The sequence below is a fragment of the Trachemys scripta genome, chromosome 1, assembly GCF_013100865.1.
Source record: "Trachemys scripta elegans isolate TJP31775 chromosome 1, CAS_Tse_1.0, whole genome shotgun sequence".
Lineage (NCBI taxonomy): Eukaryota > Metazoa > Chordata > Testudines > Emydidae > Trachemys > Trachemys scripta.
Window position 1 is genome coordinate 145259489 of NC_048298.1, and position 27934 is coordinate 145287422.

The window sequence follows — 27934 nt, forward strand, 5'->3', positions numbered from 1 at the left end:
CCTAAGCCACATTTTTTTAGGTATAGAAAAAGACTCTTGACATGATACAGGAAGTGCACTTCAGCTATTCATTACTTTTTTCTCAGCTAATGAAAACCAAAGTGTTAAAATATTACCAGTAGCTGTCACAGCATTTCATAAAATGGTGTAATTTTAGACTGAACTGTTTAGGGCAGGGACCATATTTGTGTGTGTTTGTGCAGCATCCAACACAACAGGACCCCAAGTCCCAACCAGAGACTGTGGATACCACCATAATATAAATATTAAAAACCGCAGCATTGACATTTTACTGTGCTAAATCCCCAAGAGCGTTTCCAGTCTTTCAACATCAAGCAACAATTGAGGCTGGTAGTAAATTGATTCTCACATTCCACTTGCTCCAGTTTGTTTTTGTTAGAAATGATTTGTGATAGATATAGTGGAATATATTGATTAGTACTGACAGTCCCAGCTTCCCAGGCGTTTTGTGGCATTGCCATTCCAAAATGACCTGCTTTCCACCTTGTCAATTTCCTCCTGAACAGTCAGTTATAAATATCTGTTCTATTAAGAGATCACTTTTCACCCTTCAAAAAACAAAAAGGGCGTCAGGCAAGTAAAATCAGTACAATAAAACAGACTTGCAATGTTCCGGAACAGTTTATGTTTATTGAGAGAGCTTGTATTAGGGAAAGAAAAGGCACAAAATAAGTCAAAGACATTTATATGAACTGTATGAGTCAGAGGCAGTTTCAGAGTTTTTACAAATCACCTAAAAGTTACCATGCCACAGCAGACAAATATCTACGAAATCTTAAAGATTAACATCTTAAAAATGCTCAAAAGATCACCCAGAAATAACTTACATCTCCCAGAATGTAAAGCATATCCCATATTGATTTCTGGCTAAATAGTGTTATTACCGAGACTTCCCCCCCCATTTTGGGAGTAAAGAAGCTGTAAAATGTGTAAAATTTTAATGGAGTCTTTTTTTTAAAAAAAAACAAATCTCACATTGCAAAAGGTTCCAAACTTGAACCAACTTGCTGGTTTTACCTTGCAGAGCTCCAGTGAATTATAGCAGCTATAGTTCAAACAATGTGCATTAAATACAGAAACAACCCAGACAGAAGAGGAGAGTCTTAGTTGTTCTGAATATTTTTACATTTGTTACAACAGTTTAGTCATCTGTGGCAAACACATCTTAAAAGGAGACGGACCCAGCACTTAGTCACACTGTATAAGTGAATGCTACCACTACAAAAGACATACATCAGGGAAACTAATGTTTTTAGGCTTGAACAAATGGTGACTTCTTGGTGTTCTTAAAAAACACCCACCAACCCCCAGGCTTTAACCGTACAGCTGTGAACTAGAAATGGCACTCAGAGGATGATCACAGAAGGACAACTTCAAAATTCAATAAATCCATGTATTTATGCTGAAAGGCCTTTATATGCAGTGCTCAAGAAGTTCAAATCAAGGATTAAAAATATATATACCCACACACTGCATAAAACAAACATCTAAAACTTTCTGCCTGGGTACATGGCCCAAGCAAAAACCCACCCCCCTCACCACCAGACATCTTTTTGCTTAACCCACAGCCTGACAAGCACTTCTGAATGTAGTATCAAATTCCATCCTGGTGTAAGCAGGTACAACTTCACTAAAGTCAATGGGAGTTATACCAGCACTGAACTTGGTCATATGATGTTGAAAAAACAGAGTTCATTCAAAATTCACTGTAAAAAACATTAAAGCCATAAGACCTTCCCCCTTTCAAGTTAATCAGTGGATCACCAGCAGCATACAAACAAGACAATGGAAAATATTTTTTCCCATATTTTCCTAAAATCTCTTTAATGTAATATTCAGTACCAAATAAAGATTAATTGAAAGAGGTAGCTTAAAAAAAATCCAATGTTACTAACTCAAGGAAGGAAAAGCTGCTACCATTAAGTACGCAGTGCAATAAAAATTTTCTTCATAAAGCAAAAAATATACCTGCACAATGACTGCATCTCATTCAATCTTCAGCAATAACATGAAAAAAAGGTTTTGACTTCACTTTTCCTTGGAATTAAAGACTGACCATTTAGAGACTCACCTGAAATTCTAGGTGAAGAAAATAGGTTATTATTAGCATTTCCCTAAGGTATTCTATTCTTCAGTATACTGTAAATTGTATTTTTAATCTGTGTTGACAATATCAAATGTTTCCATAAAGTTCTGCTCTTTTCAGATTATACACAGATGTTGGCTTCTTCCCACCTAAATACTTAGCAGCCTTTCAACTTTTATTGATCATTTAAAACCATTTAAGGCCAAAATCTGAGCAACACTTCATGAATTTAGAAGGCTTCATGGATACTGCACTGTTCAAATACAGCTGTTTAGTATTTCTGTAAATACAATCCATCCCAATTAGAATCAGAATTACGGATTACTATTATTGTCATACTTTATCTGGCTCCTGATTGACTATGAACAATACGAGCAGTAACAAAGTTGGCTATGAAGCAGTAATGTTTTGTTTTAGAGACTCAAGCACCATTTGTAATTGAGGGGCAGATATACAAAGGGAACAATGATTGGACCAGACAGCCATGTTATATGTATCCACATAAAAGGTGTAAATTATGCTACCTCATGGCTTTGCCCCATTTCATTTCTGGAGGTACAGAATCTCTTTACAATCTTTTGGAGACAGGAAGCAGCCAACTCCTGCTGTGCATTCCCTCAGTTGTCTGCATTTTTGCTGGCATACATGCTACCACCCAGAATTCGAGTTTGTTTGTTTTTAAACTGTGTTCCAAAAGGAAACTGAACTCTCTTCTAGACATTTAATATTTAGCACTGCCCTCAATCAAATATACCAGTTCTACCATCTACTTCATTCTAAAAAATACCATGTGGCCTTCAATTATCATTTCATAAAAGTCTGATGAGTGAACTTACAAATTCTAGCAAGTGGTCTTATCTTGTTTATCCTGATCTTCAAGAGTGAGCTTTGATATTTACAATTAAAATAAGACACTGCAGACTTGTGTATGATATACGAGACAGGCAACTCTTTCAAATTAAGCAAATTCTATACTTTGTTTTTTAATATTAATCTCTTTGGCTACTTACGTCTCTGCAAGCAGCGAGAAGGGTTTCAGAAACAATGGTCATTAAAGTGCAAAGAGCACTAAGGCATGAACAAACAAAGGTAGTTCTCCCTTTTTCTGTCCTAAAGATCCATGGAGAGATGCTTGTAAATACTAGTTTTATCCGGTCACATGGAAGAATGCCAAATGAACACACAGAACTAGTTTTAGACATTGTTTCGTTCCAGCTTAGAAATCTGGCAACTGCTTAGACCAATTCCATAGAACTAATGTATAGCACCGGTCCAAACTGATTTGAGGACACTTAGAGCTCTAGCACTAGGGCACTTCAAATGAATCAAAGTTAAACAAAAATCAATTCCCTATTTATATTTTCTTAATATTTTTCACTAGGTTTGCAATCAAAGCTATTTTAGGATGATTCAAGAAGCTATCAGTAGCAGAGAGGAGATGAAATTAAGTACATTTAGGCTGACTTTCAAGGTAACTTTTTAATGCATCTATTAGACTGGAATAGTCCTATCACATGGGTCATTTGAGGGTTACAGCAGATCGGAGTAGGCACTGGCAACTATCTGGTCATGAAGAATGCTGCACTGAATGCTAGAGGTGAATGAGCTACATCATCAAATAAGCCCTTTCCATATGATTTCTATAAATTAGAGAGATTTTTCCATCTAAAAACCTTTCCTCTACTCTTTATACCCTACAATGAATTCATAGGGTACTGAGACTCAAAACATTTACATGCATAGTCCTGCACTAGAAATAATTAATGTAAGAAGAACTGTGCATAAAGACTTAGCTGGTCCACCTGGAGGTGTGCATGTACATGCTAACTTCCACCATACAATCCTGGTGTTGCCCACAGATTTAATACTGAAATACTGACATGAATCTATTACAGTTTTAAAATAAACTGGAGAAGCTAATGCCACAGCTTCCATAAGCAAATTCAAGACAGAAAAATGTTGACCACGTCAACATGGTCTAGAAGTTAGAACACATCTCCTGCCACACCCTGACAACAGAGTTGGGAAATGGTAAGAAGATGGGTCTGGCTGGAAGCAGTGCTGGCCTGAACTCTGCTGGGGGAAAGTCTCAATTCTCTCCAGTAGAGCCCCATATAGAGTGTCACGGCTGAAAAACAACTTCTACAAAACAAGGAAATATAGGTAAGAGACTGACAGCTACCAACTTGGATTTAGTCTTATGTCTACACAGGACCAAGAACCCTGAATAGTGCAGATAATTTATGTAAAGTTAACTTAGCAACAATGGAATAAACGCTCTCCCCATGCTTATTTTGTCAAACTTCAATCAAGAATTATAAGGATTAAATCTGTCAGATCATCAGTGCTATTTTACTGTCACTAACAGTGATACTTTCCTTTTTGAACTGGTGTATACTCAGTTTCCCTGGGCAGATTTCCAATATGTGCTGCCCATACATGGGAAGAATTAGAATCAGGCCAGCATTGAACCATTAGACTATACTTGGAGGTAGGACAGCCATACAAATTTTGTGACTTGGGCCTCTAATTAAAACAGGCACTAGCATGCATGACATGTCAATCTGAAGAGTTCTGCTTAGCAATATTGGTCTGCCTAGATACAGTGTATGCTGCCCATACTTGCCATGGAATGCAGCCTCTGTGGGTATAAGGGTCTCCAAAAAAAGTGCAATTAATTTATTTCACATAAAAATTTCTTCATCCTTGGTTTTGCAATTATATGTATAAGAACGCTTGTACGAAATGGAGGTAAATTTGATCGTAAATTAGGGACCGTCACAAATTTTGACCATGATCCTACAAAGAAATCCACCCACCTGAACCACTGCAACCACATGGAGTAACAATGGAAAGTTTCGTGGATGGATCCCTTTTCAGGTTTGGGACTTCTAGAAATCCATAATGTAGATAAAACCAAATACCCAACAAGGCCAAGAGCACTAGTCAGTCTCACAAGGGAGTCCCTATTTCCACTGCTCAAAGTCAGAAAGAGGCAGTAATTCCACTCTGGAGATTGATCCCCTAAGAAATATAGGGTTTGTGACAGCATCAATATAGTTCCTAGGTACTGTAGCATTAACTTCAGTAAGAGCTATTGCACATTTAGAACCTTTGAGGAAAAAAATCAAGAGCCTAATGAAAAGAAAAAAACCTTCCTCCCATGTTCCTTATAATCCCCATATTTTAAAGTGTCAAATGTCAAACTAGGAAAAAAAAGCACAAAACACAAACCTAATTGTAACTCCAAGAACTCCACTCAGTCATTTCCCTATGTATAAATAAGGCTGAAAACATCCAGATTCGTTTTAAAAAGTTCTATTAATTTTGCTATCACATCCACAAGAGCTGTGCAAGAGTCAAGAGAGACCAAAGTGTGGGCTGCTGGTCAAATACGTCCCACTGATGTCTACAATGCAGTCAGCAGTCCTCTTCATCTTCCAGCCTGAAGTGCTGCCTGCAGAGACTACTGAGCCCCACTATAGCTCGCCCTCGTGCTCATAGCCCAGTGTATCAATCTGTTCAGAACAAAATGGAGAACTGCATGCTATGGAACATGTAGTCTTTGTGGGCTTCCTCTCTGCACTGAAGATGAGGATGGCAGCATGACATTCAAGGCCGGCTCCAGCTTTTCTGCCACCCCAAGCGGCAAAAAAAAAAAAAAAAGCCGATCGGCGGCAGTTCAATCGCGCCGCTTCATTCTTCGACGGCGGGCCCTTCACTCCCTCTCTTCCTCTTCGGTGGCAGCTCAAAGAGAAAGAGAGGGACTGAGGGATCTGCTGCTGAATTCCCGTCAAAGACCTGGAGGTGCCGCCCCTTTGTATTGGCCGCCCCAAGCACCTGCTTCGTTCGCTGGTGCCTGGAGCCGGCCCTGATGACATTCCACCTAAGTAACAGAGCTACAACTCTTGGGCTCCTCGAAAGTTGCCTATGCAGCTCTTGACTGGACAAAGTTTAGATAGCCTGCTGTAAGTTTCAGATCCGATCTTCTGCTTCCTTCTGGAATAACTGAGTTTTTTGCTCTGACTCTGGAATATGTTCAGTAAACACCCTTCTCCCCAATCATCTGATCCCTGTATTATTTTCCAATAGAATAACCAGCTACCTTTACACTTTTAATATGAAATATGATCCCATAAACTTCAAAAAATGATATAGAAGAGCTAGGAGGATAGAGAGCTAGGAGTATAAAGTCAATACTAACCAGGAATATTGAATCCGTACCCAAAGGCCACATCTATTAGTTGGCAAAACTTCAACACTCAACATCCTTCTATTTCAGTATACTTCAAAAAAAGTTTAGTGTAAACAAAAGAATACAGTTCTCCCTCAGCAAGGTGAAGGGAAACTTCCAAAGAACTTTATCTATATATATATATAAATTTAAATAAATACTCAAATCCTCTTGCAATGATCCCCAAGACACTAGCAGCAGCCTGGACAGGCAATTTCAGTACTCTGTACCACTGCAGATCTCATTTTTCTCCATAGCCACCATCATGGATAGCCACAATAATGCAAAACCTAGCTAAGTAAAATTACCTCCCATAAGACATTCACTATATACCATGGAAAAACAAGTCCTTCAGTTTACATGGCAAAGTGAGAAAAGATGAGAGGAACAAAATCAAACAGAATACGCAACAGAAATTCAGAGCTGTCCTGAGATTTACAGACTGTCATGACAAACCTGTGAGAGAAAGAACCAAAATAAAAGGAAAAAAGGAAGTTTTGAGAGGGGCGAGGCAGAGGAGACAGATGGGGGAGAAGAGATCAGCAATAATGGGGATTTCTGTTTTATTTAAGTCCATCTGCCCTTTCCTATTAGTTGGTCCCTCCAACTTCTGATGGTTCCTCTAGCCATCCACCCTAGAACAACACTGAGTACAGCTATCTTTTGTTGGTGTTCCTTAACCACTTGAGGTATGAAATTCCATTCCAGTGAGCGGATGCAGAACTGGTAGAGAATCCATAATTCATTCTTTCCAGTGTGCTGTAGGTAACTTAAGAGAGGATTTCAGGAATTTGTTCCCATCATACTGGCCTGTAGTACCTTCTGTGTCCAGTTTAACTCTTTAGATTTCATCCATCTGAAGAAACCTAGTTGAAACCTTTCAAGTTTATGGATTTCAGCTGCTTCAAAATCAACATGAGCCTACCTTGAAGGAAAAATGTGAACACATGCAGCGGTAGTCTGTCTGCAAGTTGGATCAATTCTCAATTCAAGTTTCAGAAATACGTCAAATACCTCCCCAGCATCTTTGGCCTCAAACCTAGCCTGCAATCATAATTTTGAGCCACAAACATTTGAATGGTTCTCATGAGAAAGAAAAAAAAAAAAAAAATCAGCAGTGGTCACCAGTAAAACCACTGTAATGCATCTGAACAGTACTCGAATTCATCTCCCAACGCTGGAAAGGCAGAGGCACTTGCCCTGTTATAATTCACCCACAGACGGTTCCAGTTTTATTCTTACAGGTGGATCTGGCTGGACAAGTTAAAAAAAGGCATAAAAAGGAAAGCTTCCTCTTGTTACTTGATCATTTGGGTCTCTTCATCAGCATCATAAAATTCTTCATCTTCACTTTCACTCCCTGCAGAGCTATCTTTGTCTGCAGACTAGAAAAAAAAATGAAAATTGTTAACACTTTCAACAGTTAACGTTGAAAAAATGTACTTTTACAGCACCTTCAAAGCATCTTGAAGTGCTCTTTACAAATAGGAAGCATTACAACTCTACTGAGAGGTGGGGAGGATTTTGCCCATTTTACATAGGGGAAACTAAAATACAGAGAAATGAGACCTCCCAAGGTCAGATCCTCTTGAATCTGAGGATTTTAGCTTCATACTTCTTGGAACCCTCTTAGAAAATGATGGGCTTTTATCCAACATGAACTCCTGTGCTCCCTTTAGCAGACTAAGGAGGTTGCATGCAGGACAAATGAACTGACTAGGATGGCTTGATCTGGCATTCTACCTTCTCGGCTCTCTGTGAGCTGAGGGGTGAAAACATTATCTACTCTCTGTCTCTCTGATGTACTAGAAGCAGAGGCTCAGGCAGCAGAGTTTGGGGGCAAATGCCTCTTCATCCTTATTTATCATGAGTAGACATCTTCCTACACAAGCTTTGCCTTAAAAAAAAATAAAGCCATTTGCCAGGATTACCTGCCATGGAGATAAACAAACGAAGTTCAAACTGGCCAACAATATAAAAAGCCTAAACGCAGGCAAAGAGACACTCATGGGCCCAGAAAGTTTATAGAACAAGCTACTAACTATTGGAAAAAACAAAACAGGAAAAAACTGATTGTGCATGACACAAAGGGAAAGAGGCTCTGCAGGTGATGAAACTGTTGGAAAGGGAGGAACTGTGGGACAAAAGGCTATTCTGTACTTTTGCATTCTACAATACAAGGGTGTGCCACATACATTCCTGCAAGCTATTTTCACTACTTGAAAAGTTTGTGGCTTGCGATCCAAGTCAGGTGACTATCTAGGGGCAGAGAAGTGAACTGCAGAGACAATTTGCTAAATGAGAGCTGAAGTTAGATCTCCTTACTTCAAATGCTGTACTTTAGCCACAAGATCATTCTTATCCTCCAAGCAAAGGAATTTTCCATACTTGCACTAATTACATATAAGAGGGGAACTGTTTTCCCCCCAAAAAAGCTTAAGAGTGGTGTAAGTGTGAAAATACATACATTTTAAATTTTGTTTGGCTAAACAACATTCTTTCAGACAGAGCATTTCCAGCAATAAGCACCTCTAACACCTTGGTAGGGAACTGTGCTCTGCACTGACTAAAAGAATGAGTGATAAGTTGTGAAAAAGAATAGAATCATAGGACTGAAAGGGACCTCGAGAGGTCATTTAGTCCAGTCCCCGGCACTCATGGCAGGACTAAGTATTATCTCCAGACCATCCCCAACAGGTGTTTGTCCAACCTGCTCTTAAAAACCTCCAATGATGGAGATTCCACAACCTCCCTAGGCAATTTATTCCGGTGCTTAATCACCATGGCAGTTAGGAAGTTTTTCCTAACGTCCAACGTAAACCGCCCTTGCTGCAATTTAAGCCCATTGCTTCTTGTCCTATCCTCAGATGTTAAAAAGAACAATTTTTCTCCCTCCTCCTTGTAACAACCTTTTATGTACTAGAAAACTCTATGTCCCCTCTCAGTCTAAACAAACCCAATTTTTTCAATCTTCCCGCATAGGCCATGTTTTCTAGACCTTTAATCATTTTTGCTGTTCATCTCTGGACTGTCTCCAATTTGTCCACATCTTTCCTGAAATGTGGCGCCCAGAACTGGACACAATACTCCAGCTGAGGCCTAATCAGCGCAAAGTAGAGTGGAAGAATTACTTCTTGTGTCTTGCTTACAACACGCCTGCTAATACATCCCAGAACGCTGTTCACTTTTTTTGCCACAGTAGTACATTATTGACTCATAGTTAGCTTGTGGTCCACTATGACCCCCAGATCTCTTTCCACAGTACTCCTTCCTAGGCAGTCATTTCCCATTTTGCATGTGTGCAACTGACTGTTCCTTCCTAAGTGGAGGACTTTGCATACGTCCATTTACTTCAGACCATTTCTCCAGTTTTTCCAGATCATTTTGAATTTTAATCCTATCCTCTAAAGGACCTGCAACCCCTCCCAGCTTGGTATCATCCGCAAACTTTACAAAGGGTACTCTCTATGCCATTATCTAAATAATTGATGAAGATATTGAACAGAACCAGACCCAGAGCTGATCCCTGCGGGACCCCACTCATTATGCCCTTCCAGCCTGACTGTGAACCACTGATGATTACTCCCTGGGAACGGTTTTCTAACCAGTTATGCACTCACCTTATAGTAGCTCCATCTAGGTTGGATTTCCCTAGTTTATTTATGACAAAAATCACAAATACCACTTCCTAAAATATCCTTTACTTGGATGAGACATGAAGGGAAAGCAACTGACCCAGCCCAATCCTGTTCAGCTTGCAAAATCTGTCTTTCATATTGTCTAAAGTGCTTTCGAACCTAATAAACAAAGCACCCCTGCAACAAAGCCCTCTGGGATAGAAGGCAGCCACCAACCTGTGCGTTACAGTTTTATACTATCACAATGATTTATGGGTCTTCCTTAGCATGGAGAATTATCACACTCAGTGTATGTAACTTACAGACCTTTAAGCCCACAAAGCAACTGCTCCAAGAGAAGAGGGGAAACATTAACATATGTATTGGCATAGAATCACACAAGTCTTCTTACTTTGCCCAACCCAGACTAACAACATTGGACGCAGTCACATTTTCTCCACAAATCTTTGAGCACAGTGGGAGATTATCCAAACATTTCAGCTCTTATGGATCATATAAAGTGGCTACACCCAGTCCTTCTCTATAATTAAGGGGTTTGCCAGTATAGTTGTACCAGCAAATCCTCTGAGTATAGATGCAGTTTATACCAGCAAGAGTTGGTATAAACTGCATCTATACCAGGAGGGCGAAAAAAAGCAATTCCAGCAAAATGGCTTTGATGGTATAACGGGGGAATAACACTATACTGATGATGCAACACTAGGGCTTTTGCTAACACAGCTAAGTCAGAAAAAAATCACTCCACTAATCAAGTCTACGATTCTATGACACAGATATGTTGGCAAAGTTTAAATGTACACTAGACATCAGTGGGTATCCAGCAGAACGTGTTAAAGGCAAAGGTAGAAATTCAGAGGAATTCTGAACAGTTTGAGTAGTAATAACGGTCAATGAAGGGATATTTGTGCATTCCCAAAATCATTCCAGAAGAGCTGGGCTGTCCAAGGTGAATGTCATATTCCTGAGTGCAGTTAGAGGGACGTACGCCACTTTGAAGAGACAATGTATGCTGTGTTGAAGGTGGTCAGAAACGACAATGGATTCCACAAGAGAAACTCTGAATTAGTCATCCAGAAATCCTAATGCTCGTTATAAGTCTTATGGCAGCTCCACTAGGCCTTTCTATCACCTTTATCAGACAGGGTTAATGTTTAACAGCTTTCAATTTTCCATATGTTTTATCTGTGATTGTCTTAAAAATGTATGTGTCAGAGGGCATCCTGGGTGTAACTTCACTGAAGTAGACAGCATCACTACAGACATGAAACTGGCTCCTTTGTTTTATCTGGATTCATATCAGATGTATATCTGGGGAAGTGTGTTCCTAAAGACTTTGGGTATTTTTTCATTTCATTTAATGTGACAAGATGTACCCTTCTAGTGCTCCAAGTCAATCTATAATCTTTATAAACCCTACAATACTTATAGGTTTTGGACTAGTGTTCAAAAACCTAAGATCCCTCCCCAAACTTAATAACTCTTTCCACTCTCATTTACTTCTCCCTCCCCAGGAGAAAAAAAATAGATGGAAGAACTCTCACACCTCAAGACATGACTGGAAGGTCAACAAAACCTGATGAATGAACAGAGGGAAGCAAACTCAGCAGTAAAGTAAACCTCACTGAAAATACCTTGCCTCCAAGTCTCCTCATTATTAAGCCTGGGAGCTGTTAGATCATGCATCTCAACTAATCTCAGCTACTATGTCAAGTGTGAGGCAGACATCAGAGTTAACCAGGTTCTAACCAATTTAAGGCTTTATATGGTAGAACCAACACCTTAAATTGCATCCAAAAACAAAGTGGAAGCCTGCACAGATTATATAATACAGGCACAACCCTCCCTCACAAACTAGCTGCTGCATCCTGTGCCTTTTTGAAAGGTCTTACAGACCAGCCTTGCACGACCCATGCTGCAGAGGTGACAGAGGCAGAGATCACTGTGTTAGGGTTCGTTACCCTAAAAGAAAAAGTTGTAACTTTCTCACCAAGCATAGCTTGAAGGGATGAGTTGACCTAGCTAGGATCTGAGCCTGCACTTGCAGAGAGTATTTCAGAGTGATGGTAAGATCACTAAACTATCCCCTATGTCCCCCTGGGGCCTGTCATCCACAGACTAAGCACCATCTAGTTTGGCACCTCTAAAGTTGACAGCTGTAATCAACGCACTACAATGATAGAGAAGTATTAAGAAAAATGATGTACCCGGGAGCCACCTAGTGCTTGCAATGACATAGCTTCATCCCCCAGTCTCCAGTATGAGCACACCTGCAAGTCCGATATCGTCTCTAGCAAAGGGCAGTTTAGTGTTTCTGGCAATAACAAACTCAGGAACCCCGACAACAGGCCAGTCACTCCAAACACGATGTATGGAAGAGACCACTGCACAGATTTCTGGAAATTAAGAGCAGAGATAGTTAAGGAAAGGACCAATATGGCATTTTACATATTCAAGCACTTAATTTTCAGCCACCCTGTGAGGTAGGTATTGTGACACTACACCCCATATTCTTCATAGAGATATTATTATATAATAATGGCATAACCATGATGTATTTTATGCAAGAAAGGTCATGTGATATCATTTAAAAGATTATGATTTACTGAATAGATTATAATATTTGTATTCATATATCATTTTGGCATCTGAAGTTAGGAATATTGTTTATGCATCTATTACAAATGGGTTTACACCTGGGGAACGCCCACTAGGCAGAATGCACTCAGCCTAGATGGCTGGCTGGGAAGGGCCATTATGGAGAACAATAGATGGTATAAGAAGCTAATCTCCCACCAGGGAGCCTTCCTGAGGATGCTACAAACAGCCTCTGAGTCATGGATGCTGTGAGCCTACAAAGACATGTGACCAAGTCACCTGGTACTGGACTCCATCTTGGAATACTAGTGTTTTTCCACTGACCAGGCATGGGAACCAAGCTTGGAGACAACAGGTTCCCGCCAAATGCAAAAGCTATTTAAGGCCGGAGAGTGACATCATCAGGGTTCTTCGCTGACTCCCCACCCAAAGGATCAGAGGGGTAGCCGTGTTAGTCTGAATCTGTAAAAAGCAACAGGTGCCACAGGACCTTCTGTTTTCCACCCAAAAGAGACACTTGAAAACACCTGAGAAACAAGGACTGGACTAGGAGAGAAGGGTTTGACCCAGGCTAGAGGGATTTCTAGCCTGTGAAAGGAATACCTGGGGTTTTTAAGCTGAAAGCAACGACAGCTGGCCCCTTAAGAATCTCTGCAAACCACCTGAATCAACAATTAGGGTGAGAATTTGCTACTCATATCCAATCTCTTTAGTATATTAAGCTTTGATCTGTTTGCTATCCCTTATAATCACTTAAAATCTATCTTTTGTAGTTAATAAACTTATATTTGCTTGGTCTAAAACCAGTATGTGTGAGAGTCATAACCAGGGGGGCAGAAGCTGTTTATATTCCTCTCCACATTGAGGGAGGGGGCGAATTTCATGAGCTTACGCTGTACAGTTCCCTGTGTAGCACAAGATGTTATAATTTTGGGTTTACCGTCCAGAGGGGGCGTGTGCAGTTGAGTAATTGGGCAGTTCCTTAGCTGAAGCCTTCTCATGCAGAACTGAGCACAGCATCTGTATGTTTCTGCAGCTGGGTGTGTCCCTACCTGTATGTGTGCCAGTGAAGGGGCAGACTGAAGCTTGGAAGAGGGCTTGACAGGCTGGTGACAGCAGTACAGTGTAAAGGGAACCCAGGCTGATGGGTCAGGTGGGCTCAATGGCACCCCAGTTCCAGGTAGCAGCCCAGGGGGAACCCATCACAGGTATGATACATAAGGCTGCATATCTGTCACAGAGGTCATGGAAGTCACAGATTCCGTGACTTCTGCAGCAGCTGGTGCTGGCTCAGGAGCTATCCGAGCTGGGCAGCCCCTAGGCCAATAGCAGCAGTTTGGGTGTGTGGGAGGGGGCTATGGGCTAGGGGATGCGCTTGCCTCAGGGGTGGGGCGGCTCCCCGGCTGCCACTAGCATAGGCAGAGGAGGGGTCAGGAGGCTCCGTGCGCTGCCTGCACCCGCAGGCCCCGCCCCCACAGCTCCCATTGACTGCGTTTCTCAGCCAATGGGAACTGCACCTACGGAGCCAGCGCCTATGGCGGGAACAGCGATTGGAGCCCCATGGCCGGAGTGTCGGGGACATGCGGGGCCCGGTAGGGAGCGTGCGAGCCCTGCCAATCCCCTCCCCCCGAGCACCAGCAACATGGCCTCTCCCCAGCACCAGCGGGTGCCCCAGGCCACGTGCCCCTCCTCTCCCCCAAGCACCCCCTCTCCCCCAAGTTTTAGTTAGGGGTATATAGTAAAAATCATGGATAGGTCATGGCCGTGAATTTTTGTTTACTACCTGTGACCTGTCCATGACTTTTACTAAAAATACATGTGACTAAAATGTAGCCTTAATGATACATAAATATTGGAACAGAAGATTTCAGAAATGCTTGGAACCAATCTTATCAATACCTCTGGATCCACAGGTTTTGGAAGGAAAATTTTAAATAAGTGCCTGCTAAATTCATGCATTCAAGCTCTTGGCTATGAAATTTTGACACAGATGCTGATTGGTGCACACAAATTGAGTAGATGTCAAATGCAAAACCAAGTTTGGGGAAGCAAAAGTGTGAGTTGCCTAAAATGGAACTCCAGAAATTTGAATGTACAGTTTCAGGCAAATTGAGAAGCCAGGCAAGTTCATTTTGAAAATTTAATGTGACTGTTAATTGTTTTTTGTTTTGTTTTAAGTCTTTCACTCACTTTCAATTGTGAAAAAATGCTAAATCAAGATAGGAAAAGTTAACACAATATTAGACTATGACCAGGCATAAAGGCACAATGTTTTATCACCAATATATACAACCTCATAACTTTCTCTCCAACAAAAAGACAAACCCTATTTACAAATGTGTTGGGGGAACTCCCAAAACAAACAAGTTTTTTCCCCAATTCAACATTTATTTGTTCCTATGTTTACACAAAGCTGACATATGTTTAAGTGTGATGAAGTCTCAAATTGATTATTTGTTTAAGATCGTTTGTTCAGATTCTCTGCAATGCCAAGTTCCTGTCGGACACAACAGAATGGAGTGCCCCCATATCCTCACCTGATCACCACCACCCATGTCAGGGAGCCTGTGACACTTCCTCAGGCAGATCTGCACTGGCCTGAGCCTATCCTGGAGTAGGGTAGGGGCTGCTAGTCTACACCAGCTATCAATTGACTCCCAAAGGCCAGATAGTCAGAATACCCTCAACATACCCTGCCTTCCTGATAGACGCCTTTGCCTGAGTCAGGTAGGAGGGGATGCAGAAGCAAGAAAGCTCCACCCTACAAAGGGAATTTTCACTTGGTCAGAGTTGACAATTTCCAGTTCCTTTCTGCCATGAGAAAATCTGGCCATTTATTTTTATATGAGTACCTCAGGTCATTATACCATACATAATATATGTAATTCCCCAGACCCTGATGTCTCATTCTGTTCAGAGCCTCTTGCAAGATTCAGGCTCAGGGATTTTAAGTATCTCAGGTCTCTCTACATGAATATCCACATCTAGAGACATGACACTTAGCTATGAATTTTAATTTGCATGTATCTAGTGAGAGCGAAGCCAGTTGAGGCTGCCTCTCTCTTCTCCATTAAGATATTAAGGTTAAAACACAAACCTCACATTTCAAGGAATAAATTGATCACATCATTCCTTCCCTTTCCCCTATCCATTTCCAGAACTACACGTTTGTTGAGGCAATTTATATGAAGGGATTCATCTCTAGCATTAGACAGAGTGGGGATCATAACTACTAAAGGGTACAACAGTCTCATCTGATATGGTAAATCCTACACACTAGCTTAGGTTTTAACTTTGCCTACCCAGGATTTTAGGAGAGGCTCACCACCACAGTATCTGAGCATCTGAAAGTTCATGAAATCCTTACATGGATAAAACACAGACTGAAACAAATAGTGGGAGTTTTGCCTACATAAGGGCTACATCCTGCTGTCCTTCACCATGTATGGAGAAGCATGATACTATATTGACATATCCTCCATGTTGATTATATTTTACAGATCTTGAATCATACACAGTTTGTCCTATTTCCCCCATCCCTGCAAACATCTGATACATCAGAGCTAAGCAAGATAGAAATAAAAATATAAGTGCAGACAAACCAGTGAAGGAATGAAGGGAGCAATAATCCCACCAACCCGGGAAAACATGGAGCAGGAACCCATTCCAACATTCCTAAAGAAAAATACAGGTATTAATCAATGGTATTTGCAGGAGAGGAATTAAGGAATTTTTAAAAGATGTCAGCAATAAGAAAATTCTTGGTCATTGTACTATGCCTATGACAAAGTTTGTTGGCAAGGGAGGTATTGGAATGCTGCCAAAAGCATTCCAGTAGTGGAACTGTACACAGTGCTGAAGAACAGAGACCCTCATTCACAAACAGAATTTCAGGCATTAGTGTAGCTGCCACAGTAGAGACAAAATCACTGTAAACTGTGATTTGGACTAGTGCACATTAACCTTTCTTGAAATTGGGGATAAATGGCACTAATCCAAATCACACCCATATCAGATTTGTGTGTCTACACTACAGATGTGCTGGTACTAGCTAGACTGGCTGGCTACCAATGGCTGTACCTGGGGGAACCGCCAGTACAAAGTGCATCTATATGCTACATTCATCTGTCCACTCTCCTACAAAGAGTATGTGGCTCCACTACTCCCTAGTAGATCAAATGTCAGAGCTGCTCAAGTATATTTGTGAATGACCAACTTGCTCTAAACAATTGCAGCCTCCTGAAGGTATAAGCCCCAACATCACTGGCTACACTAGCATGAATACTTAATGGAGTTGTCTTATGTTTACATAGCAGCTAGAGGATTTCAGGTGCTACTGCTATAAGGCCCTATATAAAGGAAAACTTGTGTGGTTAGTCAATTAAAGGAAAATCTCTATGAGAAGGTTCTGTTAACAGGACAAAAATAAAAGTGGAAGTAATAAGGATTAGAGAGATGGGCAAGAGAAACCACCACCACAAAGTGAATTCAGATTACCTGATCACTGTAGGATAAAGCTCTGACGTGTAGATATAAACAATGTTAAATGCTGCACTGATTGTCAGTTTCCCCAGTAAAGACAAAGAACGGCTGTTCACAACTGCAAACACTCCTGTGGCTGATAAAGAAAATGTGACCTTTGTAAGGATCCATAGCATACAGAAATGTCCTTTAGTAATCACTTCAGTTACAAATTGAATGAAAGGGAATGTGATGAAGAGTTTGTTATGCTGACCATATCTGTCAGAGGTGCATACATTGATTATATGTGGCTTCAGTAGGGCTCTCAAAGCTCAAGAGAATTCAAGAAATCCATCCTTCGGGCAGCAGTAGCAAAAAAGTCACCTATCTGATTTTGTAAGATGTGGAGGGAAAATGCACCCATTTTCTTTAGCTGTACAGTTAGATTGTATAAAGAGGAAAAACTTCTTCCTTTGAACACCCTGTGAAATGTATTTTAGAATTAAGTTTTACATTGAAAAGAGACTTTCATATCTGGCCTACAATTTTTTGGTTGGAAGGGGGAGGAGGAGGGAGAATAATTTAACATCTAATGTCAGTCCAGGTGTTTCCCTTTAAATTAAGAAATCCAGTAGAAATAGTTTGTTTAAATGACTACAGTCCCCAGCACCACAGCATGAGAGCCAGAAAAAAGCAAAGAAGTCAGTTTGTCTCACTGATCAAATTATGAAAAACAGTGAAGTTCAATTTTTTACTTAAATTCTGTTTTTAAATTGTTATAATAGGCATTAGAAGTAAAAGATAAGGCAACTGGTTTGAAAATTTTTATGACAATTTCTAAACATTTTCTGGATGTACCGTTGGGGTAACAGCAATAAATGCTGAAGAGTAGCATTTGTACTATTGGTAAGCTGGTGGAAAGAACAACAGAACATTTTTCAAAAGTGCTTAAGTGACTTAGTATCTAGGTGACTTTCGGTGGGACTTTGGTTCCTATGTGATGGGTGATCTAAAATTGCCTCATTAGAAAAAAAGATGGGAACTGCCATATAGGATCAGACCAGTGGTCCACCTAGCCCAGTATCCTGTTTGACAGTGGCCAGTACCAGATGCTTCAGAGGAAAGTGTTAAAATCCTATATAAAGGATAATGACAAAAAATAACCTGTTTCTATTTCAGCCCAGGCAGTTAGTGATTGACTTATACCCTGAAATTTGAGTTCTACCCCTTTAAAATAAACAATTATATTCCCCACCGTCTAGTGTAACTATCGGTGTTCATCCATATAAATGTTTAATCCTTTTAAAAATCCTGCTAGGTTCAACGGTCTAAAGACTTTTGAGGCCCTCTCATAACTAGTACTATGTAAGTACAAGTATGAAGTATCATTAATTTTATGTGCCTTGCTTTGAAAGGAAGAAGTCTTTTCTCTTACTAATATTTTCTGTTTCCGTATCTGTGTACAACAGTTGAAAAACAAGCTAGCACTGGACCTTTATATGGTTTCCTGAAATAAATTAAAATTTAGGGCTGTCGATTAATTGCAGTTAACTCACGCAATTAGCTCAAAAAAATTAATGGTGATTAATCGCACTGTTAAACAACAGAATACCAATTGAAATGTATTAAATATTTTTGTATGTTTTTCTACATTTTCAAATATATTGATTTCTATTGCAACAGTATACAGCGCTCACTTTATTATTTTTATTACAAATATTTGCACTATAAAAATGATAAACAAAAGAAATAGTATGTTTCAATTCACTTCATACAAGTACCGTCATGCAATCTCTTTATCGTGAAAGTGTAACTTACAAATGTAGAATTATGTACAAAAAATAACTGCACTCCAGCTAGGGAGCAGGCTCAGGGTGGCGCTTACCTCAAGCAGCTCTCGGAAGCAGCAGCATGTCTCCCACTCTGGCGCCTACGTTTAGGGACAGCCAGGGGACTCCACTCCACACGCTACCCCTGCAGCTCCCATTGGCCGGGAACTGCGGCCAATGAGAGCTGCAGAGGTGGCGCCTGTGGATGGGGCAGCATGCAGCAGGGCCACTGGGCCGGGCCTGCACGTAGGAGCTGGAGGGGAGACATGCCGTTGCTTCTGGGAAATGCTTGAGGTAAGCACCACCCCGAGCCTGCACCCGAGGGCCCCCCCCCCCGCACTCTGAACCCCCTCGGTCCCAGCCTGGAGCACCCTCCTACATCCCAAACCCCTCATTTCTAGCTCCACCCCAGAGCCTGCACCCCCAGCCAGAGTCCTCACCCCCTCCTGCATCCCAACCCCAATTTTGTGAGCATTCATGACCTGCCATATAATTTCTATACCCAGATGTGGCCCTCGGGCCAAAAAGTTTGCCCACCCTTGGCGTAAGGTACATTTCCCCAATTCCTAAGAAATGTCTCGTATAAAGCAGAGGCAGCAATATGTTGGTATTGTGATTAACAGCATAGGACTGGTAGCCTGGAAATGTGTTCCATTCCAAACTCTTTCCCCAACTTATCACAAAACCACTTCCCCCTTACTATGCCTCAGTTTCCCCCGTTGTACAATGGAGATAATCATTACCTACATCATGTCAATGTTATGAACCTAACATTTGTGAAATCCCTTGGATCCTAGGTTAGAGGGTGTTATATACTACTACTATAAACTCCTTAAAAAACAAAAAACCCAAAAAAGACATTTACCTTTCTTTTCCGGAAGAAACATGACAATAAGACAGGCCAGACCTCCCAAGAACAGGAATGCTGCCAGTGTCCGTTTTCGGCCAAACCTAATGGGGTCCCCAAAAAGGATAATGCTTAGCATTTCTACTCCACTTTTCATCCAAGGACTTCAATGCACTGAGCAATCTAAATTCACTCAACACCACTCTACTCACATGGCATAAATTACTGAAAACAATCTCCTGCAGAGTCTTTGCTTTCCCACTCTTTAAATTTTCAAATAGAAACCTCTGGTCCTCTCATAGTATGATCAGTGCATGAGCCTGTCAAGGATGCACTAAATAGTGCAGCTTGCAAATCACTAAGAAATCTCCAGGTAGACTGGCTGACTATTCCTAGCTTTTTAATTGGTCTCCCGGTGGGGGGTACAGGGAAGTGGGTACATGCAGGAGGAGCTGTTCCTCAAACACATAAGAAAGAGGGAGAAAAGCTACCTATTAATAAAGTTCGGAGATGACCTCTACTGAAAGAGAGAAAGAATGGAGTATTGCAGATCAAACACAGGCTAGATGGCCCAGCGTTCAGTAAGGTTGCCAATCCTCCAGGATTGTCCTGGAGTTTCCAGGAATTAAAGATTAATCTTTAATTAAAGATTATGTCATGTGATAAAACCTCCAGGAATACAGCCAACCAAAACTGGCAACCCTAGCAGTCAGCCCTATAAGGCGCAACGCACATACCCCAACATGGGAGCTGCCCCCAAGACAGCACTCTAGTTCCAAAAGAATTCATCTTGGAGTGGCTTAGAAAGTATTATGGGATTCTTTACTATGGTGTCACAAGACCAAAAGTCTGAACAATGCCATCCTGTGTGTTAGTAGAGAGTCAGAGCAGCTAGACTCTAAACTGAAGCTCTCGAGGAGAATTTTGTAATTTGTGTGCCAGAACTAGAGTATTATTTACTGCTTGGGAGTGGTTAGGAAAGATTAATTTCTCTTTTTCCATGAAAACATAATTTTTTTTTTACGTAATTCATTCCCCCAGGAGGACAGAGTAAATTGGGATTGTTAATACTTCCTGTAACAGGACAAAACTGAGAATAAGCTAAGGGCAAACTGGTGCCCAGGAAAATTACCTCTGGCAAAAAATTAGATATTGGGCTTCATTCTATTCAATACTCACCATTTTTGGTTAATCAAGTAGATACAGATTGGGTAGGCAGGTATCTCTATCAGCCCAGAGAGAGCCAAATTGGCATAAATACTTCCACCTAAGTCACCTGCATTGAGAGTCAGACCATAATATACCAAGCTGCACACAAACCTGGGGGAAAGGGGTGGGGAAGGGGAGAGAGGAGAGAGAGAGAGAAGATGAGAAAGAAAAACAAATATAAAAGACTAAGATTTGTCTAGGCCAGATTGGAGTAGAGGCACTAGTTGCACCAATCTCCTTCCTCCAGCACAGTCACTACTTGTTATTTCAAAGGAAGGAAAAAGCTCTTCAAATACAATTGCCTGAGCAATGCTTTAGGCAGAGGGGAATTATTCCTTTCTGCAGAGATCCAGCCCCTGACATTTTACTTTAAGAATGAAATTAAGAATGTTGTGTATAAATAAAAAAAAGTTATCCAGAACTTTTTAAATCCAACCACAGTATGAATATGAAACAAATACATTATGACTTGATAAAGGTACAGACATCAGCCTTTACAGTTCCCACTTTTACCCATTCCTGGAACTAATTCTTTACAATCACAGATATTTTTAGTAAAAGTCACGGACAGTAAATGTTTTATTTTCTGTGTAATTATTTCTGACGTTTATGCCTCATTACTTGTAATCACTTACCTCTCTTTGTAGTTAATAAACTTGTTTTACTGTTTTATTTAATCCAATGTGTTTAAATTGAATAGTCTGAATAACTATTTGAGATAAAGGGAATAATATCCTAGCTTCTTCGGGAACAATGAACTTAAAATATTTGAACTGTCAAGAAGAGGGCTGAGCGGTACAGGACATACACTTCTGGGGAAAATCTGGGACTGGGGGCGGGGGAGGGGCGTTGGGGTCATCCTGCAGCATAACCAGGACTGGCAAGAGCCAGAGTGTAATCTAGGTGTGACTGGCAGACTGCAGTTAAAAACCCAGACACTCAGGGTTTGGCTTTCATGCTGGAAGGCTGTTTGTGAATGGCCAAGGCGGGAGCTACTTCAGCAAGGCTTTGTAAGTCACCCAATGTTTCAGGGCAGGGGTGACAGCCCCCCACTGGTCTGGACTGTACCCTGGTATGTCCCACATGTCTCATTTCACTTCCCCCACCAGCCGGTGACACTCATTATTCCTTTAGGGTACATACACTGCATTGTACACCTGGGTCTGCTTGACGTGCACTTGCAAGCCCATTTTTTTCCAAGTTTGCCTTTGAACCTCCACTTTGCATTGTTATGCATGCCTCATATCTGTGCCGGTGTGTTCACACTGATATGCAGATATGAGTGAGAGACTGTCTTCTGGGGGCGTATCCCAGGTTACTTGGCATTCTTGCAAACGTAGCCACTTTAGAGCTTGGTTCCTGATGTAGTGTGGGACAACTTGTCTGTCCATCAGAAGTGTTCTTAGCCCACAAACACATTCAGCTGAGCCATTTCAAGTCTGTGCCCTCCCTGCTATGACCAGGGATCCAGCACCAGTGGAAAGCCTATGCCTGCTTGGGGTTTCACTGCTATTTCAGGATTCAGGCAGAGCAGTTATAAAATGCTAGTGGACAATTCAGCAGCAGTATCTATCCTATAGAAGGCAGCTCTCAGAAAGGGGCACAGCCATGTCACCTGCAACCCAGTTGATGCAGCTTACACCTGCTGCCGCAGAATCCCTGTATGTAGGCAACATTTCTGGAGCAGAACAACAAGCACAGCCTGGTGGGATCTCAACACCATACAGACTTGGGATGACCAGCAATGGCTCCAGAACTTCCGCTTTTAGCACATGTTCCTAGACCTGTGCGAACAGCTTGGACAGACATTCCAGCACCAGAACACACACATGACAGAAGCCATACCAGTCCAAAAGCAGGTCATTATAGCCAGCTGTTTACCCCAGACTGCTATGGGCCCGTGGCCAACCAGTTTGGTGTTGGCAAGTCAACTGTGGGGGCTGTGGTTATGTAAGTTTGTAAGGCGATCGGGCACTTTTACCCAAAGATGGCTGGCATAAACAGTGTTCCTGAAATAATTGCCGGTTTTGAAAGAATGGGCTTTTCAAACTGCTCCGGGGCTATCGATGGGACTCACATGTCCATAATCTATCTTCCACAAGGAGCAAATGAGTACATCAACTGCAAATTTGCATTGTTATGCAGCTGGACTACTGAGGCAGGTCCATGGACACCAATGTGGGATGTACTGGCTAGGTACACGATGCCAGGGTTTTTCAGAGATCATACCTGTACCTTCACAGACAAGCAGGGAGATCTTTCCCTCCAAATGACACTGTTAATCTAGGGGACCCCACCTACCTCCTCCTGCCATGGCTTTTGAAACTGTACCTACTTCAGAGGACCTTGCAAAAGAAAGTTCAGTTACACACTCAGTAGCTGTAGGACGATGGAGTAATGTTCATTTGGCTGGTAGAAGTCAAGATGGGGCTGCCTTCAGAACTCTCTGGATGCCAATGCCATCCTCACTGTGTGTGCACTGCAGTGTGTTTGCCAGGCAAAAGGAGAATCATTTCATCTGCAGTGAATTCAAGACACTGCTGGATTGCAGGAACATTAAATGCTACCAGAAAGTGCACCTATCATTACTGGGGTGGAATCCCCACAAGCAAGGGAAATAATTTATTCTTAGGAATCTATTGCATCGGACTGTCCATGTTTATACACATACTATTTGATAATGTTTGAAACAGTTCTACCTGAATTTCTAAAGCACCAATCACCAGTCTATCTAGACATCACATTCATAAATCAGTTTTCCTTTTCTGCTTACAAAACAAACTGGCCTTACAAACTTTGTTTGTTAGTGGCTCCCCAGATCTCTAACAGAGCAGATGACACTGCATTATTATATAGAAAGTTTCAAAAAACTGTTTAATAACTTACTTTACTTCCCTTATTTATCACAGAATATTGCATTAAAACATCTTAAATATAAAAACGTCTCCTTTTGCTGATTATTCCTCACCTGAAATTAGAAACCCCAGCCCCAAGAAACCCCAACCAATAAAAATCTACTCTAACAAAAGTCAACCTAAAAAAGGTTAATGAAATCTAAGAAGTCAAAAACAAAACCCTACTTCAAATCAGAATTACTACCCTGAAAAGGGGGTAGTGCCAAAGACTCCATGAAGTCCACTTAATTTTACATGGAAGGTACTCTGATATCATGATGATGGGCAGTGGTATAAACCTCTAAGACAGAAAAGACAGACACCACAACTGGTTGCTGTCATGACAGTATTACAAAAGGAAGATTTTCTATTTTAAAAATAGAAAAAGTATTAGCTAGTGGTTTGTACAGGGGACTGAGAATTGGAGACCTGGATTTTATTCCTGAAAATGCCATTATGTCATGTAACCCCCCCCCCCCCCAGCCTTTCCATTTGAAAATTTGATCTTACCCAACTTTAAGCCAGATCCTGCAAAGGACGTACACATGTTTAACCTTAAGGGTGTAAATCTCTGCAGGACCAGGGATTTTGTAAAGAATTTTAAGATCCTTTTATGAAAAGTACTAGATATTTATTTTTTAAAGCAGCTCTCTGAACAGGTCAGTATCTTGAATACTAGAATAAAATTGGCTTACTATCCAAAGGAACCAAAAAATTTGGGCACTAAAAAAGAATCAGACTAAAAACCCCACAACCTTGGGCCAAAGAACTAGGACATGACCAATCTTAGCAATTTTAAGGGCTGTAGGGAAAGACACAGTTCTCAACTACTTTTGAGATTCTTGGATGAAAAGGATCATAGAAGTGTCAAGATGAAGTACCTCAGGCCTAGATTATTAAAATGACATCAGGTGAAGAATAAGCACCAAGAGTTAAGGAACTCAAACAAAGATCCTGTTCCATGCACAATGCCCTTAGTAATAAAGACACAAAGCATGACAAGCTGTCTCTCAACAACACGGTTTTTCAAATACTTTAAAAAGAGCCGAACTTAAAAAGAATTGCAAGTACCAGATGAACATCATGATCAAAGTGCGCCCCAAAAGGATCTTGTATCGGAACAGGTCCAAGAAACTGCCGGTCTCTCTGTGACTCCTGTCAGCTGGGAGCTTTAGTGAAAAAGTACATTTCTGCTTGCAGTTCCTCTTTGCAATGAGATAGAGGGCATTTTCTGCTTCTCTCAGCCGACCTTGTGAGTATAACCAGCGGGGGGATTCAGGAATGAATCTGAAACAGAGATTTCATTGAGGCTTTAGGGCCCTACTCTTATAGATGATTGGATTTGCCTATTTGGAATAAAGCTGAAGGACATTTCAATGTAAAGCATGTTTTTTCAAACAACACTTCACCTCAGGTTTAGAATTCATCTGTAGCTGCAGGTAAACTACACTAATAAAAAGTGGGGCGAATAAGAGCACCTTTATTTCACAATTTTCTGGGTATCTAACATGCAACAATTTTGCTCTGTATATTAAAATTCCACTAAAATGTTAGGAGTCTGCATTAGAGAAATACAGAATTAAGAATGTATGGATTAAGCAGTTACAGTACAGAGGCAGCTGCTGGTTATGAAAAACTATACTGGTTTAGCTGTCTCGCATCATCGCCCCAACACTGTCCAAAATTCTCTCCTGCAGGCATCAGAATAGCCACTGCAAAACAGCTCTATCACTCCCTATTGGCAGAATCTGATTCATACAGCTGAGATTCATGCCTATAAAAATCCTCCTGTACCCCTTGTTTTCAGTAGCTTATAACTTCCTGAAGCTTTCACCTTTCCAGGTTGTGATCTCTATCCAAAGCTGATTTTTTTAAACACATATCTAATGTGAGCAAAAGTGATCCAGCCACCTTTGCATAAAAAGTTAGATAGGAGAAAATGTTCCTTTCCTAACACAGAACATCCTTGCAATCTTTTTTTGAACAGCTCTAGAGTCAAACAACCGGAGGACTGAGCTTTGGTACGGAAACTGCACTTACTGTAGAGAGGTAGTTTTGAGTAGAGCTTTGGAGTCCTGAGAGTAAAGCATTTTTATTTTTTATTTATTTTGCTTCAGAAAGACAAGATGAAAGGTTAGGGTGTTTTTAACTAAAGATTTTTAACCTAGAAATATCAGGAATGTCAAGTCAGACTCTTCACTAAGGGAAGAGCAGTTCTCATTGGGATTTATATTGTAACACCTCAACTGAAGGGGTGAATGTGTTGAATCTCTAATAAAGGTTTCTTTTATTTAAAATGTCACTTTCAAATGCTAAATTTTTGCTCATGATGTCTTGGCTGGAAGGCTATGACGAATGGACAACTAGTCACAAGATCCAAAACATGAAAGACAAACAGAAAAAAATAGTGCTTTTAATAAAAACCTTTATGTAATAAAAAAAATGGCACCAAACTGAATTTTTCCCTTTTGCAGGTCACCTTTAAGATTGTATGCACAACCTCAATACTGTCCCTTGTGTGCATGCATTATGATACTGCCCTTGAAACTGAGAAATAGCATGTGATCATGTAGTTACATATATGCAGCATCTTGTAGTAAATGTGTAAATCCAGCATATTCAGGTATATGAAAAGTGCAGAGTAAGCTGTCTTAATCATCATACTAGAGAGTAAGAATAAAATTCAGAGTAATAAAAATATGGCATATCTAGGCCACTCAAGTTCGCAGATATGTCAGCACTGCAATGTAAGAGAAACGTGAGATTTCTATGTGGTGTATGAGAGAAGTACCACTATCATCTCCCTAGTGCTCCATTTGATCCTTGGAGAACTCTTTGACCTACTTTCTCAATTCCTACTCTTTTGATAAAGGCCAATGAAACAATTTTAAAAACAATAACTTACAGAGAGAGGAGAAAGACTACTGTTCCCTCCAGGTTAACCACAACTGCCAGAGTCCTCCAGGAGCGAATGAAGTACCCTAACATAGCATACTGGGCAATTCCCACTGCAAAGAACAGGCCACCAATCGATCCTAACACATTGGAAACATATAGGGGGAAAAAAAAGTTACAAACCATTTCACAACATTGCTCATCCCCACTATGTGTGATCAGAGAGACCAGAACTTTACTAGGAAGGCAGGAAGTATGCACAAAAAGGCTACTTGACTCAAAAATCACAGAAAACAGATCCTTAACAGGGAAGAACTGTTAAAAAGATTAACAAACAGAAAAAGAACAGGACAAAAGAAAAATGCTACAAAAATAATTATTTGGCCTTCCTACAGCACTTTTCACCCATCAATTTGAAAACCGTATAAAACAATTAGCTCTTATAACCCCCACGTGGCTTGTTGCAACCTCCCACACTCGAAAATAACTACTACTAATTATTGGAAAGATGACATTTCCAACAACATAAAACATTATAAACTAATCTTCATGGTTCATGAGATATTAAGCTTTAAAACGGTCACTGATCCCTCAGCCAAGCACTTTCCTGGCATTAGGCAAAGCGTAAATGTGTCAAGTTCCAGACCTTGGAGCAGTGTAATTTGCAGGCACTATGCTAGCATGCAAGCTGTCATGCAGTAACAACTACAATTAAAGGTGTCTAAATGTTTTTATTATATGTTCTTTGCAGTGCTGTTGCAGCCACGTTGGTCCCCGGATCTGAGAGAGACAAGGTGGATGAGTGAGTTAATATCTTTTGTAGGACAAATTTCTGTTACCTTTTCCAGACCTGAAGACTTCTGAGAATCTCAAAAACTTATCTCGTCCACCAACAGATGTTGGTCAAAGAAAAGATATTACCTCATCCACCTTGCCTCTCTTCTATTTTAAGTTTTTATGCTGATTTTTACCACAGGATGATTTTTTTGGGGAGGGGGGGTAGTTTAAGCAAAAGTGGTCCAGCCACTTTTGAGTATAAGGAGAATACAAAAAAAAAAAAAAAAAAAAAAAAAAGGGGGGGGGGAAGAGAATCTTTTTTATTTAAAAAAATAAAATAAAATAAAATATCTTGTGGGCTTTTTTGAGTCCTGCTACACCAAAACTGCATGAGGGAGGAAGGAATTGAAATTTGGCAGTCAAACAGCTCCCCTTGAGAAGTGCATTC

At 40.7% G+C, this 27934-nt stretch overlaps 1 protein-coding gene across 2 annotated transcripts in view; it reads right to left on the reverse strand.

Moving 5' to 3' along the window:
- Window positions 1-631: 631 nt before the first annotated feature.
- Window positions 632-27934, reverse strand: part of SLC22A15 (solute carrier family 22 member 15) — a 43862-nt gene continuing 16559 nt past the window's right edge. The window contains exons 5-12 of one of the 2 annotated variants that reach the window (XM_034788824.1): window positions 26720-26849; window positions 24886-25101; window positions 20891-21031; window positions 19730-19815; window positions 17072-17192; window positions 16177-16249; window positions 12247-12372; window positions 632-7726 (exon numbers count right to left, since the gene is read on the reverse strand). In XM_034788824.1, the coding sequence (XP_034644715.1) occupies window positions 7640-7726; window positions 12247-12372; window positions 16177-16249; window positions 17072-17192; window positions 19730-19815; window positions 20891-21031; window positions 24886-25101; window positions 26720-26849 (980 nt within the window). In that variant the 3' untranslated portion in view covers window positions 632-7639. Of the gene's footprint in view, window positions 7727-12183; window positions 12373-16176; window positions 16250-17071; window positions 17193-19729; window positions 19816-20890; window positions 21032-24885; window positions 25102-26719; window positions 26850-27934 lie in introns of both variants that reach the window. The other variant, XM_034788819.1, reaches the window with a different exon arrangement.